The sequence below is a fragment of the Corvus brachyrhynchos genome, unplaced genomic scaffold (genome assembly GCF_000691975.1).
Source record: "Corvus brachyrhynchos isolate BGI_N302 unplaced genomic scaffold, ASM69197v1 scaffold115, whole genome shotgun sequence".
In the NCBI taxonomy this organism is placed as follows: Eukaryota; Metazoa; Chordata; class Aves; order Passeriformes; family Corvidae; genus Corvus; species Corvus brachyrhynchos.
In genome coordinates this window covers 15141053-15153411 of record NW_008239553.1, presented here as the reverse complement: position 1 = coordinate 15153411, position 12359 = coordinate 15141053, and the positions used below count along the sequence as shown (strand labels likewise).

Here is a 12359-nt window from a genome sequence, read left to right as displayed (position 1 = left end):
AGCAGGAATCCAATATTTAGTGTACATTTGAAGTATAAGTATAGTATTTAGTTTGTACATAAATTTTTTTCACAGTGGCTTGTTTTTGTTGTTTCGTTTTTTAATGAAGATGACTAGATGAAGAAGGCTAAACATGCTTCATAAATTATTTTACTGGCTGGTTATATTTGGTGCTACAGAGAACAAATAAAAGGATCCAAATAAGATCAAAAATTATCATCTGACTGTGAAATCTCAATGCTTCTTTTTAATAAGTATTATCACATTTTATAGAAGTAGTTAGCAGAAATAGTCATTGTCCGAAAGTTGTATTTGCATACCTTAAATGTAAATAAAAAACTGCACTCTTGTCTTGTGCCTTCTAGGCTAGAAATTGGCTTGTTATGTTATACCTTGGTTCACTAAATTTTTGACTTTTTTATTTGCATTTTGTAAATAAAATCTCCCAGAGAAGGCATTCTTTTTGCTGAAGATCAAATTTATCATTTTAAGAAGACATACCTTCATTATAGTTTCTTTAGCCTCTCTGTTGTTCACAAATAATGTTAAAATCCTAGTATTAAAATATTATCGCTTAAGGGTTTTCATGGTTGCTTAGATTATTACAATGATTTTCAGTTGTTTAATTAACTTATTAGATGCAAATTTTTCCTATCATCAAATAAGCCCTAGTCTTACCTGATTAATTTCAAATAGAAATACACAAATGAGTTAAGGCAGAGCTGTCTGACTTCCTGTAATGTTGGTAAATGGAACCTGGAAATGTATATGTACTTACATGGAAATACACATTGGGAATTTGTTTTGTTACGAAGTTTAGATGTTTTTGGTATAAAATCTTGCATTTTTAATGTAGTAAATGAGCAGCTTGTGTAAGTCAATTTGCTTGTTTGTTAAAAGATTGGCTCAGATTCTTTTCCTTTACCAATTGTAAACTTCTTGCTCTAAAATTCATCTGGCTTAGTTTAAAAAAAAAATATGTAAAAAAATTCTTTTCTCCTTAGAAGTAAATCTAAATGAAATCTAGAGCTCATGCATTTTAAGTTATTTTTGTGGGGGTTTTGAATCCTGTGATGCATAGGTCTTGCTTTTGTGAACTGAAAAATAGAGTACTTGAGCTTTAATTTCTTTCAGGTTTTGTTGATTCGCCATATTGGTGTTATTTATAGGCTACTAACACATTTTAACAGTTTTGAAGTAATAAGAATTGGATCACTTATGCAGTGCCAGAAGAAAACTGTAGACTGATAAATTGTAAGCAGAAAATAAAAAGGTTGGCTTGTTCTTTCAGGAGTAAGTACATTGGACTTTTTGTTAGTAGGAAGGGGAAAAGACCTGCAACTTACGTGCCTCTTAAGGGGTTTTGGTGCAGGCAGGGAAGACATTAATTGTTCATGTGCCTCTTTGTAAATACACTACTTAGTGACCTCTTCATAAGTGCATTTAATGACCGCTCAATTTGTTTTTCCTCTAACAAAATGTTTGCAGAAGTTTTATTTTACAAAAATAACTTAACATTACGACTTGTAAGGAAATGTGAAATAATTTACTCTTGACACACTGTTGCTTTATGGATAAGACAATACTACATGGTAAAACACGAAAGATTAGAAATATTTAGTGCAATTAATAAATTGCTTAGGTCCAATTCTTAGAACTAAAAGTAATACTCATTCAAATTGTCAATTTCAAATAAATCTATTCATATGTTGTGCTCAATCATTTTGGTATATTAAGCTTTTTTTGTTGGAGTTGTATTTAAAAAACAGGAGGAATTATATATTTTTTTCCTCACCATTATTCCTAGCAGCCGCTTTACATGTACTGTTCTCTATATATTCAGGTAGAAAAGCCTTTGAAGAAAGAGGCATGTCAAATGTCTTATTTTTTAGTTTAAACTATACGAAATATTCAGAGTAATCTAGGTAATGTTTCAGCCTATGTCAAAAACACATACCTGAAAATAATAGTTTCTTTGCCAAATATATTGCTCCATCAGTCTCAGAAATAGCTAAAGCAGAAGGAAGTCATTCAGATGTTTCTGAAACCTGTATCATTTATTCACAATTGAGAAATTAAGGAAAAAGCATTTCTTGTGTTGGTTAGCATTAAACAGCAGATTTTTGGGCCTCATGGGAAGTAAATGCAAGAACTTGGATGCAGCGGAAATGTGGTCTCTCATCCATCCTTCTGTGTAATCATTAAACTTAGAGGAGAACATTTTTAACAATGTTTGCAGAACAATGTTGAATTCTCTCCCAGACTTAACTCTGGCAAACTGGGAGAAGTAAGGAGAGAAAATTTGAAGAACAAGAGAAGCTCAGTCTGGTTTTCATTTTCTCTACAGCTGTCATCTGGCTTTGAATTCTGCTGGAGAGCTACAGCTGGAGTCATTTTATTGCTTTACCCAGCATCCTTTTGCTTGTGTGCACAGAAATGTTTTAGTAGTCTTGGAAAAAAATTCAGAGTATCTCTTAGCAACCATAGGACAGTAATTATTATACCAGCAGCTGGGAGCAAACCAGATTTCCGTTGTGCATTAAAAACTGGCGTAGGTTACTTTACAGATGATAGTGAATAACCTATGCCAGCACTGTACTTTGTAGGCTGTGGTTAAAGAATATTGAATGTGGGCGGTGTAATTGCTTTGGACAGTAGAAAAGGAGAATGTGTGCATCTGTGTTACTGTGTGATATTCTGTATATTTGTTCTGTATATGTTCTTGTGGAAAACTTTATATATTTGCTTCTTACTTAAATGCATTTTCAATACCACTTTTGTTTCCTACTTCAGATTGTCAGTGTTTCCATTAAAAATGTGGGTTTTCAGGTGTTTATGACCTTGTCATAAAACATCACATTGGAGCAGGAAGTGTTGTCCAATGAAAAGGTTTTTGGATACTAATAAATGTAGTTTGAGTGAATCTAAACTACAGTTTAATTAAAAGCAGAGAGTTCAGCGTGTTCATCTAGCATTTCTGTAATTCAGCACAGTGAATATTTATTGGCTAAAGAAGATCATAACTGACATGATTGCTTTTCATTTTAATACCAGAAGTTAGTCTGTGTCCACTTACCTGTACCATATAGGCTGGTAAGCTGAGCATTGTGCTTTCCAAAATGCTGTCTGGCGAGTTCTTGCCTTACAAAAGGTCAGATGCCTTTCTCTGTCTGCTGCCACCCCAAAATTTGTCCTTGAAGTCAATTAGTTTGAATTGTGGTATCTGTGTTGGAATTTTCTAAAAGCATTCTTTGATAATTGCTGTGTATAGGGCACAAAGGTTTGCTTCAAGATTAAGGTTTGGGTTTCGTACATCATCTGGCACTGCTAGTTAGCACAGTAAGAGATGATCTGTGCCTGTGTCCTTCATTAGATGGAGCCCTCCTTGACTGCCAAGTGGAGTACGTGTCTGCCTGTGTGAGCGTGTGCGTGTGTCCTTTTTTGCTCTATAGTTAGGTAGTTTATTTTTAAAGAAAAAAAGGTGTGAACCACCTGCAGGGACAGGAAATAATGCAGGCTGCTGCAAATCTCACCCAGAGATAAAGACTGGCTTGTGGGTAGTATGCCTTTTTTCCTTCAGAAGGAAGGAGTAGAAGTTTTTGCAGCTTGCTCCCTTCTCCCTAGACCATTCAAATTTATAATAGCCAGGGGAAGGGGAAAGGGGATGCTTATCACTGTGGCTTCTGTAAAATGGCTTCTAGCTGCTAGTTTAAATGCTTGTAGTAATTTTTAACATTGCTCAGACCAAAAATGGTTGTAGGCATTTCTTCCTCATTTTGAATACAGCTCTTCTGTGGTTTGAACCACTGTTTTGGAAGCTTTTTATGTCATTGGGCAATGTATCTGCAGGAGTACCACCTGCTAGGAAGATGTTTGTTATTGCACTAATATTTGATGCTTTTTGCTCTAAAAATAAGTATACATATATGAAGTCTAATTGTTGTCAGTCATTCCAACATTTCTTTTATACTCCTTTCCCAACAGTGTTTGACCAGAAAATTTGATTTTGACAATAACAGGGTCAATTACTTTGTGGTGGTGTCATGCTCAAGGATCTGCAAATAGTACTTCTTTTTGGTGTTTTGCCTGTCTTCAAAATTTTTCAGGGGAACTTTAACCTGATTGAGTGAGCTATTGTCTTTCTTGGGGTGTATGCTCTCTAGTAGTAATTACGCTGATCATTAATTAATTACTAAATTTAATGTTTTCCCACACAGTGCTTCTGAACAATATATAAATTCTTAGTGATGTAATTATTTTCTTTCTCCTACAAAATTAGCTACAGACAGTCTACTTCATATTCTAGATGTCTTAGAACTTGATACATTAGGCTTTTATGTATGTGAGGTACTAATGTACCCCTGGAATAAGTTCCTTAAGTATTTTGATAGGTGAAAACTAATGATTCAGAGTCAATATTTAACCCGCCAAAACTTCAGGTTTGTCTCTGCCTCAGTATTTTTCTGTAGTATTTTTATTCTTTTCTTCTGAATGTTTTCTTGATGCATATAAATCCATATAATAAAGCTGAAACAGTCTCATTGCTGGAAGCTGGATGATGCCAGAATTTTCTCAGTGCTATCAGATTATGACAGCCAGTTAACTTTACAGCATCTCTCAATGCAAACAAAATATCATACAGTGCATTTTTGGCAGCCCAATGGAATTTGTATCAAAATGCTCTGCTGTATCCTAAGTATGTCCCAGTCAGTCAAGCTTAAAGAATGAGAATTGTTTGTTTTTCTATTCATTTCAGAAATTGGATCATCTTACAAGCCAGTATTCCACCCAAACATACTTCCTCTTCCTTATTCTGAATGGCACAGGTCAATGCAGATATCTCATTATATGTTGCTTCATGGTCTCACTTTTGTATCAGATTGCCTGATACAACTTTAATTGCAAAAAGACAGTCATTAGTTGTTTAATTCACACTTGCTTCAATTAGATATTTTAATTGGGCCAGTATAGGTTAAAACTGACTTTCTCTTCCATTCCAGCTGATCTTGCTTTTAATTTGTTAAAAGATCTGACTAGCTTTTGCCTTAGTAGTCTCAGAAATTTTTTTTTCTCCAATTGTGTTTTTGTAAATACTGGTAGGCTCGTGGGTAGTTAAACATCATCTCAGAGACAGGTTAATCTCTACTTCCTTAAAGAAGTCTGATTTGGCAACTGAGTTTCAAAGGCATGTATCTCTAGTGCCCAAGTTGTGTACTGTCTGCAGAGAAATTCTGTATTTACCAAGGCTGACTCAAAGTAAGTATTTGCCTACTTCTGAATGCTTTAAAAAATGTGCATTTAAGAATACTTGTGTTTATAGATGCCTCTAGCACGTTATATAGAATAGTAACACATTTATGTATGAACTTGGTGGGTTTGGTGTTGTTTTTATATAAATGCAAAAATCATTTCAAGGGAGTTCTTATGTGTTCTAGACTGCTCAAGAAAATACATCAGGTTCATTAATGAGAGATCACCTTTTTCAACACGAAACTGTAGTAACCAGTGAAACTTACAACAGTGCGAATTTAAGGCCTTCAGCCTTTGAGGATTTCAACACCAGAAGAGCCTGTTTTCCTAGCCAACCTAACCAGGTAAGAATACCAGTAAAAGAAGCAGTCCTTACTTTACTTGCTGTATTAATGGCACAGTATGTAGTTTCTGACAAGAAAGTACTGCGTGCTAAGTCCATGTGCTCTCAACTTCTTGAAATGTTCAATATAAGCTTTGCAGCTGAAATATTATAGCATTATTATGGCAAAGGTAAAGCTTTGTGAAGGTATTTGCCTATCTTTGTAATGCACCAGACTACATGAATAAACCTTTAATTTCTTTGAAGTCTGTTTTTGTATTGCAGATTTCACTATCTGCAGCCTTTTTTTTCAGAAAATGTTAATTGGGTATTAGCTCAATCTTGGTTACATGTATAATAATACTGTTTTGATTAGAAATATTGAAAAGTATCTTTAAAATTGCTTGGATGCATTGTACAGTAGGGCACTTCTGCTAAATATTTTTATTGAAACATTGCTTATGCTTTCTAAATGCCTATTTAAACTAAAATACTCTATTTTGGTACAGAAAGGAAAAAATATATATTAGTATATCAGTTATGTATGAAAAATATTCAGCCATTGGTACAGCTTTTCCTTTAGCACTATACATTTTTGGTTTTTTCTAAAGCTAAAAGAACTGACAGTTTTTGTAGACTGTAGAAGTACTCTTAATAAGTTGGATAATAATTAATTTGATGGTCTTATGTCTAGAATCAAACACATGGGAAGCTTTTAGAATATGCTGAATAGCAGAAGTCAAAGCAGAATGCAAGTTCAAGTAGTTCTGAAGACTTACCAAAAAATATTTCTGCTGCTTGAAATAAAGCTTTTTAGTTATTTTTGCAGAGAAAAATAGGATTGTACTAAAGTCTTGTATCAGCTGCTCTTAAGCTGCTTTACTGGGAAAACGAAGCAAACAGTGTTATCTGGAGAACTAAGGAGCTTGAAATTATTAATTTTTGATTTTTAATCATTGTTCTACTCGAATTATCTCTTCGTGTAAGTCATCTCATATTTTTGTTTCTGTTCAAGTACATATTTTTCCCTCTTCCCATTTACTTGCAAAGAGAATTCTAAATATTTTTTAGAATAGAACGGATGGGTAATTCGGTTATTGCAGCTAATATTTAATAGCTACAGTAACCAGTGATGTATGTGCTCTTAGTCTTCCCTGTATTGTAAAGAAAAGTGCAGCAGCTTAAAATACATGTTTTATACGTTTTAAGAGCATGTATGAAATTGACTGCTGAGAAAATGATAATTTATTTGTATTAAACTGATTAGTCTGTGTCTGTCTGATAGACATGAAACAGAAATTTCTTTCAAATGACAACGCTAGCATTCAGTTCTTGAAAACTGAAGTTATGGGGCATTCCATGAAAATTTAAGTAGATATTTTTTTAAATATTCTTCTCATATTGTAGAACCACCTGCAAGCAACAGACACATTCAGCTTTTTGCATGGTCTTGTGGTACACACATTTAGAACATAGGCAGGTCACCAAAACCTTACATTCTGCATGTGTACGCACTGCACTGGCTCTGCTAAACTCCATGCATGTGACCAGGTGGCACAGCAGATCTTGAGCTAATTACTGAGTTTGTTTCAATTTTTGGTAAATAAGTTTGAACACTCTTACTGTGCTCATAAGTTGAATAACTCAAGAAGTACCTGCTCAGACTAAAGAAGTGATTAATGACAATTCAGATCTTTACCTGTAGTATTTTGACTGTTAGTAAAAAACCACTCAAGTCCTTCAGCCTTCCAGCTTCTGATACACAAATGCGTGTTAAACGTAGTACTTTGCGATGATGTAGGCAGCTGCTGGTGTCTTCATATTGAGAAGTTGTAAGCTGAGCAAAATCAGGTGTATCTCTTTGAGGAGAAACAGCAAAGGCTACAGTACCAAGCAAGTGACTGTGCCTTGTTTAAAGGTGCACCCCTTCAAGTAAGGTACGATACTTGTGGGTTCAGTTGCATCAACAAAAATTTTCTGCCTAATTTCTGGTTGGCTAATCATGTTCAGAATCAGATTCTATGTGGAATTCCAGTTTGCTGTAACATTCTTCCTCCCTTCCTGCTTCAGCTTCACATAGATGACATTTATACTATACAATTTTGACTATTTAGAGGACTGAATGCATTATTCTCATTAAATTTTGCTGGTATTTGTACCTGTCTGACTTTGGATTGTGTATTGTTGATAAATTTTCATGTACTTCACATGGGTACCATTTAACAATGCTCTTCATACACAAAGTTTTTCCAGCGTTTCTCCACTTTGCTTATTTTTCAGCATTTCCCACTCAAAAGTATTTCTTAGTATCAGTGGCATAAAGAATGTAGTGGTGCCTTATTTGTAACATGCCAGTTAAGCATTTTTTGGTGTTTGGCTTGGGACTTGAAAAAAATAAATGAGTTCTATGTATGTGGTGTGTTCTGCTCAAACAAATAAAAAGCCTTCAAAGGCTAAGGAGAGGTCAGATTCTACAGTTGCTAGTATTTGTAGTGATTTTTAATGGCTACTAGCTGTCTGGGCAATGGGAGGTTGAGGGTGGGGTTTTTGTGTTGAGGTATTAGGGGGTTTTTTCTTTTAAACAATGGGTTTTATTTAATGTCTTATGTGCATGCATAATATTCTATGTGGACAGTGGGGTAAGGACCCTTTATGCCTGTAACATATGGAATTCTAATTACTTTTGCGGCTTCTTAAATGAATTTATGCTGTAAAATGTTCAAAAAAGCCAATTAGCCATCTAATTATTTTTGCTAAACAATAGATTCTTCCTCTTGGAATTCTGAAAACAGAATAGGGCTGAGAAGCAGTCTGCTTTTATAAGCAAAGGGGAAGCCTAACTGCTTGCATAAGAGCTTGGGGAAGTATGGAAGAGGAGCAATGTTAACTGAATAGGATATAACCTTTCTTCTCCCTGTATCCCTGAAACCTTGTGGAAGTTCAACTATGTGGCTTGGAGCCAAGAAAAAAAAAGTTCTTATTAGCGTACTCCAGTTGAAAGTCCCAGGGCAAAGCATCTCTAATTACAGTTCTGTACTCATCACACAAGGATTGTTGAGCAGGGAAGTGATGGTTAGAGCAGGCTACAGATATTCTTACATAATCAGAAGACAGCATATTTTAAGAAGCTCTTCCTTCCTCTTTTCCAGCTGCCTTCCTCCTTTCCTTCTCTGTCTCCTACCCCAAAACCAGGACATGCAGACTTCTGCGCAGTAGGAGCACAGACACGTGCAAAGCGACATAGAAGTGTTTTAACCTAAAACATCATCTTCAGTAGTTTCACACACTGCAACAGATTAGGAACATGCAGTTCAGTTGTTGTCCTTCACCATAGAATGGTGACACATTAATTCTCATTAATTTGAGTACTAATAAGGTACACACTTTCCAAGCAACAATACTGATGCCAAAGATTATTCCCAAGTAATTCACAGTTCTGGAAGAATTTATAAGACTAATAGGTTAGGGAGGGGAGGGTTTTTTTGTCTTTTCTGTGAGATGGTTTACAGGCTGTGCACTTGACAGAGAAAAAGGCAGAATTTGACTTGAAGCCTACTCATAATCTGGCTCTGATTATAATAGCCCCACAGTGTAGGAAAATAATTGCCTGCCTGTCAGGTAGAAATACTGGGGCATACTGAGACCCTTGCTTTATTGCTGCACTGTCTGCTATTTTCAGGAGCTACTTCTATACACATGTGCTAAATTTTTATTCTGTCATTATTTGCACCTTTTCTTGCAAGTCACTTGTAATGTGATTTCAGTAACATTTAGTGGCAATCTGCTATCTTACACTAAGGCCTGCAGTATTTCAGTTTGGATGATTCTATCAACTTTGTCACCTTTGACAACTTTTTCATGCCCCCATGCCCATTCATTGTAAGACAGAATAAACAAAAACTCATTTCTCTGCTGGTTTTGTATGTGTTTAGCACATTCCTTATTACTTGCCTCTTGAGGTAAAAGGTCTTAAATTATGGTCATTTCATTACGAGCTGAGAATTTAAGAAACACTTGGGTCTTTGCCTGCTGGTGTCCTAAACTAATCAATTTAAGTACTGTATATTAGCTAAGGGGAGATGCATTCAGAAGCTGCTGTTATTGATTGATCGTCATACTGAATATTATTCTTCATATGGCAAAATCCTCATCTAGAATACAGCTTTGTCAATAAATAACCAGTATTCCATGCTCTTGTTACAAATTTGAGAGAGTTTGAAAACTTAGAGCAGGAATTAAGGAAAGCTTCCCCTGGATAACACAATAGTGAATGTATCAGGGAGTTAGTCCTAAAGAAGCAGATCATCACATGAAATCAGCACATAAGGCATAATTAATCTGTGGAATTAGTTTCTGCTTCAAGATGTTAACACGCTAATTTTGAGCATAATTCACAGAACAGCATCAAGTTTTATGCATATACCAAAGTAGCCAAAGCTCTTACACGATACTAAAAAGTCAGGAAAGAATACTAAAGCTCATAGACCTAATACACTGCAAAAGACTCATTATTGTGGGGAAGTCTGTAAATTGCAGTAGTGAGAAAAGAGCTGAATTTTTTATCCTCAGACAGCAAGGGAAAGGAGTCTTGATTTTTTAATTTTCTAATCTAAGATTTACATTGTAGGTGGACATAAATTTGGGACTTCACCATAGTAAACTTCTCTTACTTTGCCATTCCAGGTCCCACTGAAGTCAATCAGACATGTTAGTTTTCAGGACGAAGATGAAATTGTCAGAATAAACCCTCGTGACATCTTGATACGTCGTTATGCAGACTACAGGCATCCTGACATGTGGAAGAATGATCTGGAGAGGGATGACGCAGACTCAAATATACCATTTTCTAAATCAGACAGTAAAAAATCTGACTATTTATACCCATGTGGGGATGGAACTAAGTTGAATTCCCTAAAAGACTCAAAGAGTTCTGTGGTATTTAAAACTCAGCCTTCCTCATCAAAATTTAAAAACTCAAAAAGAAGAAAAGAGGATGGTGAGCGTTCCCGCTGTATATACTGCCAGGAAAGGTTTAATCATGAAGATAATGGCAGAGGAAAATGTCAAGATGCGCCAGATCCTATTAAAAGATGTATCTACCAAGTTAGTTGCATGCTTTGCGCAGAGAGCATGCTGTATCACTGCATGTCAGACTCTGAAGGAGATTTCTCTGATCCTTGCTCGTGTGACACTAGTGATGACAAGTTCTGCTTACGCTGGTTAGCACTGGTGGCACTCTCGTTCATTGCTCCATGTATGTGCTGCTACCTCCCCTTGAGAGCATGCCATCACTGTGGTGAGGTGTGTGGGTGCTGTGGAGGAAAGCATAAAGCTGCGGGATGAATCAGTCTTGTGCCAAACAGAGCTGAAAAATCTTTGTTTCCAGGAAGCATCTAACTTGGATTTGTGGAAGCTTTTTGGCAAGCTGAAGGGAATCTTCTTTCACGTAAGAGATGCTTGATGTGGAGGAAGCAACAAGACTTGTCAGACCTTGGCATTTTACAAGTGCTAGCCACGCCTAACTATTTCCTTTGAGTGCGTGGCATTTGTTGCAAGTTGTGAAGGAGATTTTGCAAAGGAAAGCCTGTTCTTATTATTGGCTATAAAATGAGTATATAAACTATGATTATACTAAAAGGGATTAACTTTTGCCACTTTGTACATTCATGGTTTAGGTGAGGGGGCTCTTTTAAAAGGATTAAAACTTATCTGAGGGGAAATGTTAACTAAAAGTGCACTAGTGACAGTTGATTTAAGATTAAGAAAAGTTAATACTCAGCAAATGAGAAATGAAACTGATTTTAAGTGCAACTAAATCACTTATTAATAGTTTTTTGGAAGCAACTTTATGTATAAATAACAAATGTTTATATTTAACTAAATGTGTAAGGTACGAATTATTACATGTTAAACTTTCCTTCCCTCCGATATAGTAGGTATGGACCATATCTACTGTCACATTCCATGGTAGTATTTTAAATAGTTAATTTAGTTGCATTTTTATTCCAGATGGACAAATTGATATTTTTCAGTCCTGGTTCCCTTCAGCTACAGTTTGTGTTGAGTTGTATCCATGCATTCTGATAATCTAAAAACCTTTAAAATATTAATTATTCTAGTCTTGAGTGACCAATATTTTTTTGTTAAGCACAGATGTAATTGTCTAAAATGTTCTTGTTAGAACATAACATTTATTTTTATATATAAACGACTTTGATTTCAACATAATAGCAAAAAGGACGTTGTTTCTGTTGTTCAACCAGCAAGTTGTTTTCTTTTGGGGTGTCCTCCAAAAATACTTTCTTGCATATTCAAATGTTCATTAAGCAAAAGGTACATTAAGGCAGTTGTAACAAATTGTCATCAGTGTTCTTGTTTATCCTTCTGTTAAACTAGGATCCTGTTCAGCTGTTTATCAAGTACTATGATTAAAACAAAAGATTAATAACAAAAGTGAAATTGTTTTCATTATTTTGAACCACAACTTTTTCTAATTTGAACGGGCAAGAACAAAAGGACTGTGTGTTTTGTTCAAAAAGAACAACGAAAGACTTAGCTTGAGAAATAAATTGCAGCCCAGGCAAAACTGAGTGAACTTCTTAATTGGGGAAATTTGAAGGCGGGGCTGGGGAGGGAGACTGGAGAGAGTGTGTGTCTGTATGTATATGAATGGTGGTATATTGCGCATGGTATTTCTTGTGGTTTTGTACTTAGTAAGTCTAACTTTCAGGTAAGAATTAATCAATTAACCTGCAGAGAATTTTTAAAAGCATTACATGTTGTGCTG

The 12359-nt window shown here is 35.4% G+C and overlaps 1 protein-coding gene across 3 annotated transcripts in view; it reads left to right on the top strand.

Annotated features, from left to right (window-relative positions):
• The window catches only part of SPRED1 (sprouty related EVH1 domain containing 1), a 58490-nt gene extending 46332 nt beyond the window's left edge, over positions 1 to 12158 (top strand). For all 3 annotated transcript variants that reach the window (XM_008639553.2, XM_017742090.1, XM_017742091.1), the window contains exons 5-6: positions 5436 to 5594; positions 10256 to 12158. In XM_008639553.2, coding sequence (XP_008637775.1) covers positions 5436 to 5594; positions 10256 to 10915 — 819 coding nt within the window. In that variant the 3' untranslated portion in view covers positions 10916 to 12158. The remainder of the gene's footprint in view (positions 1 to 5435; positions 5595 to 10255) is intronic.
• Positions 12159 to 12359: the final 201 nt, after the last annotated feature.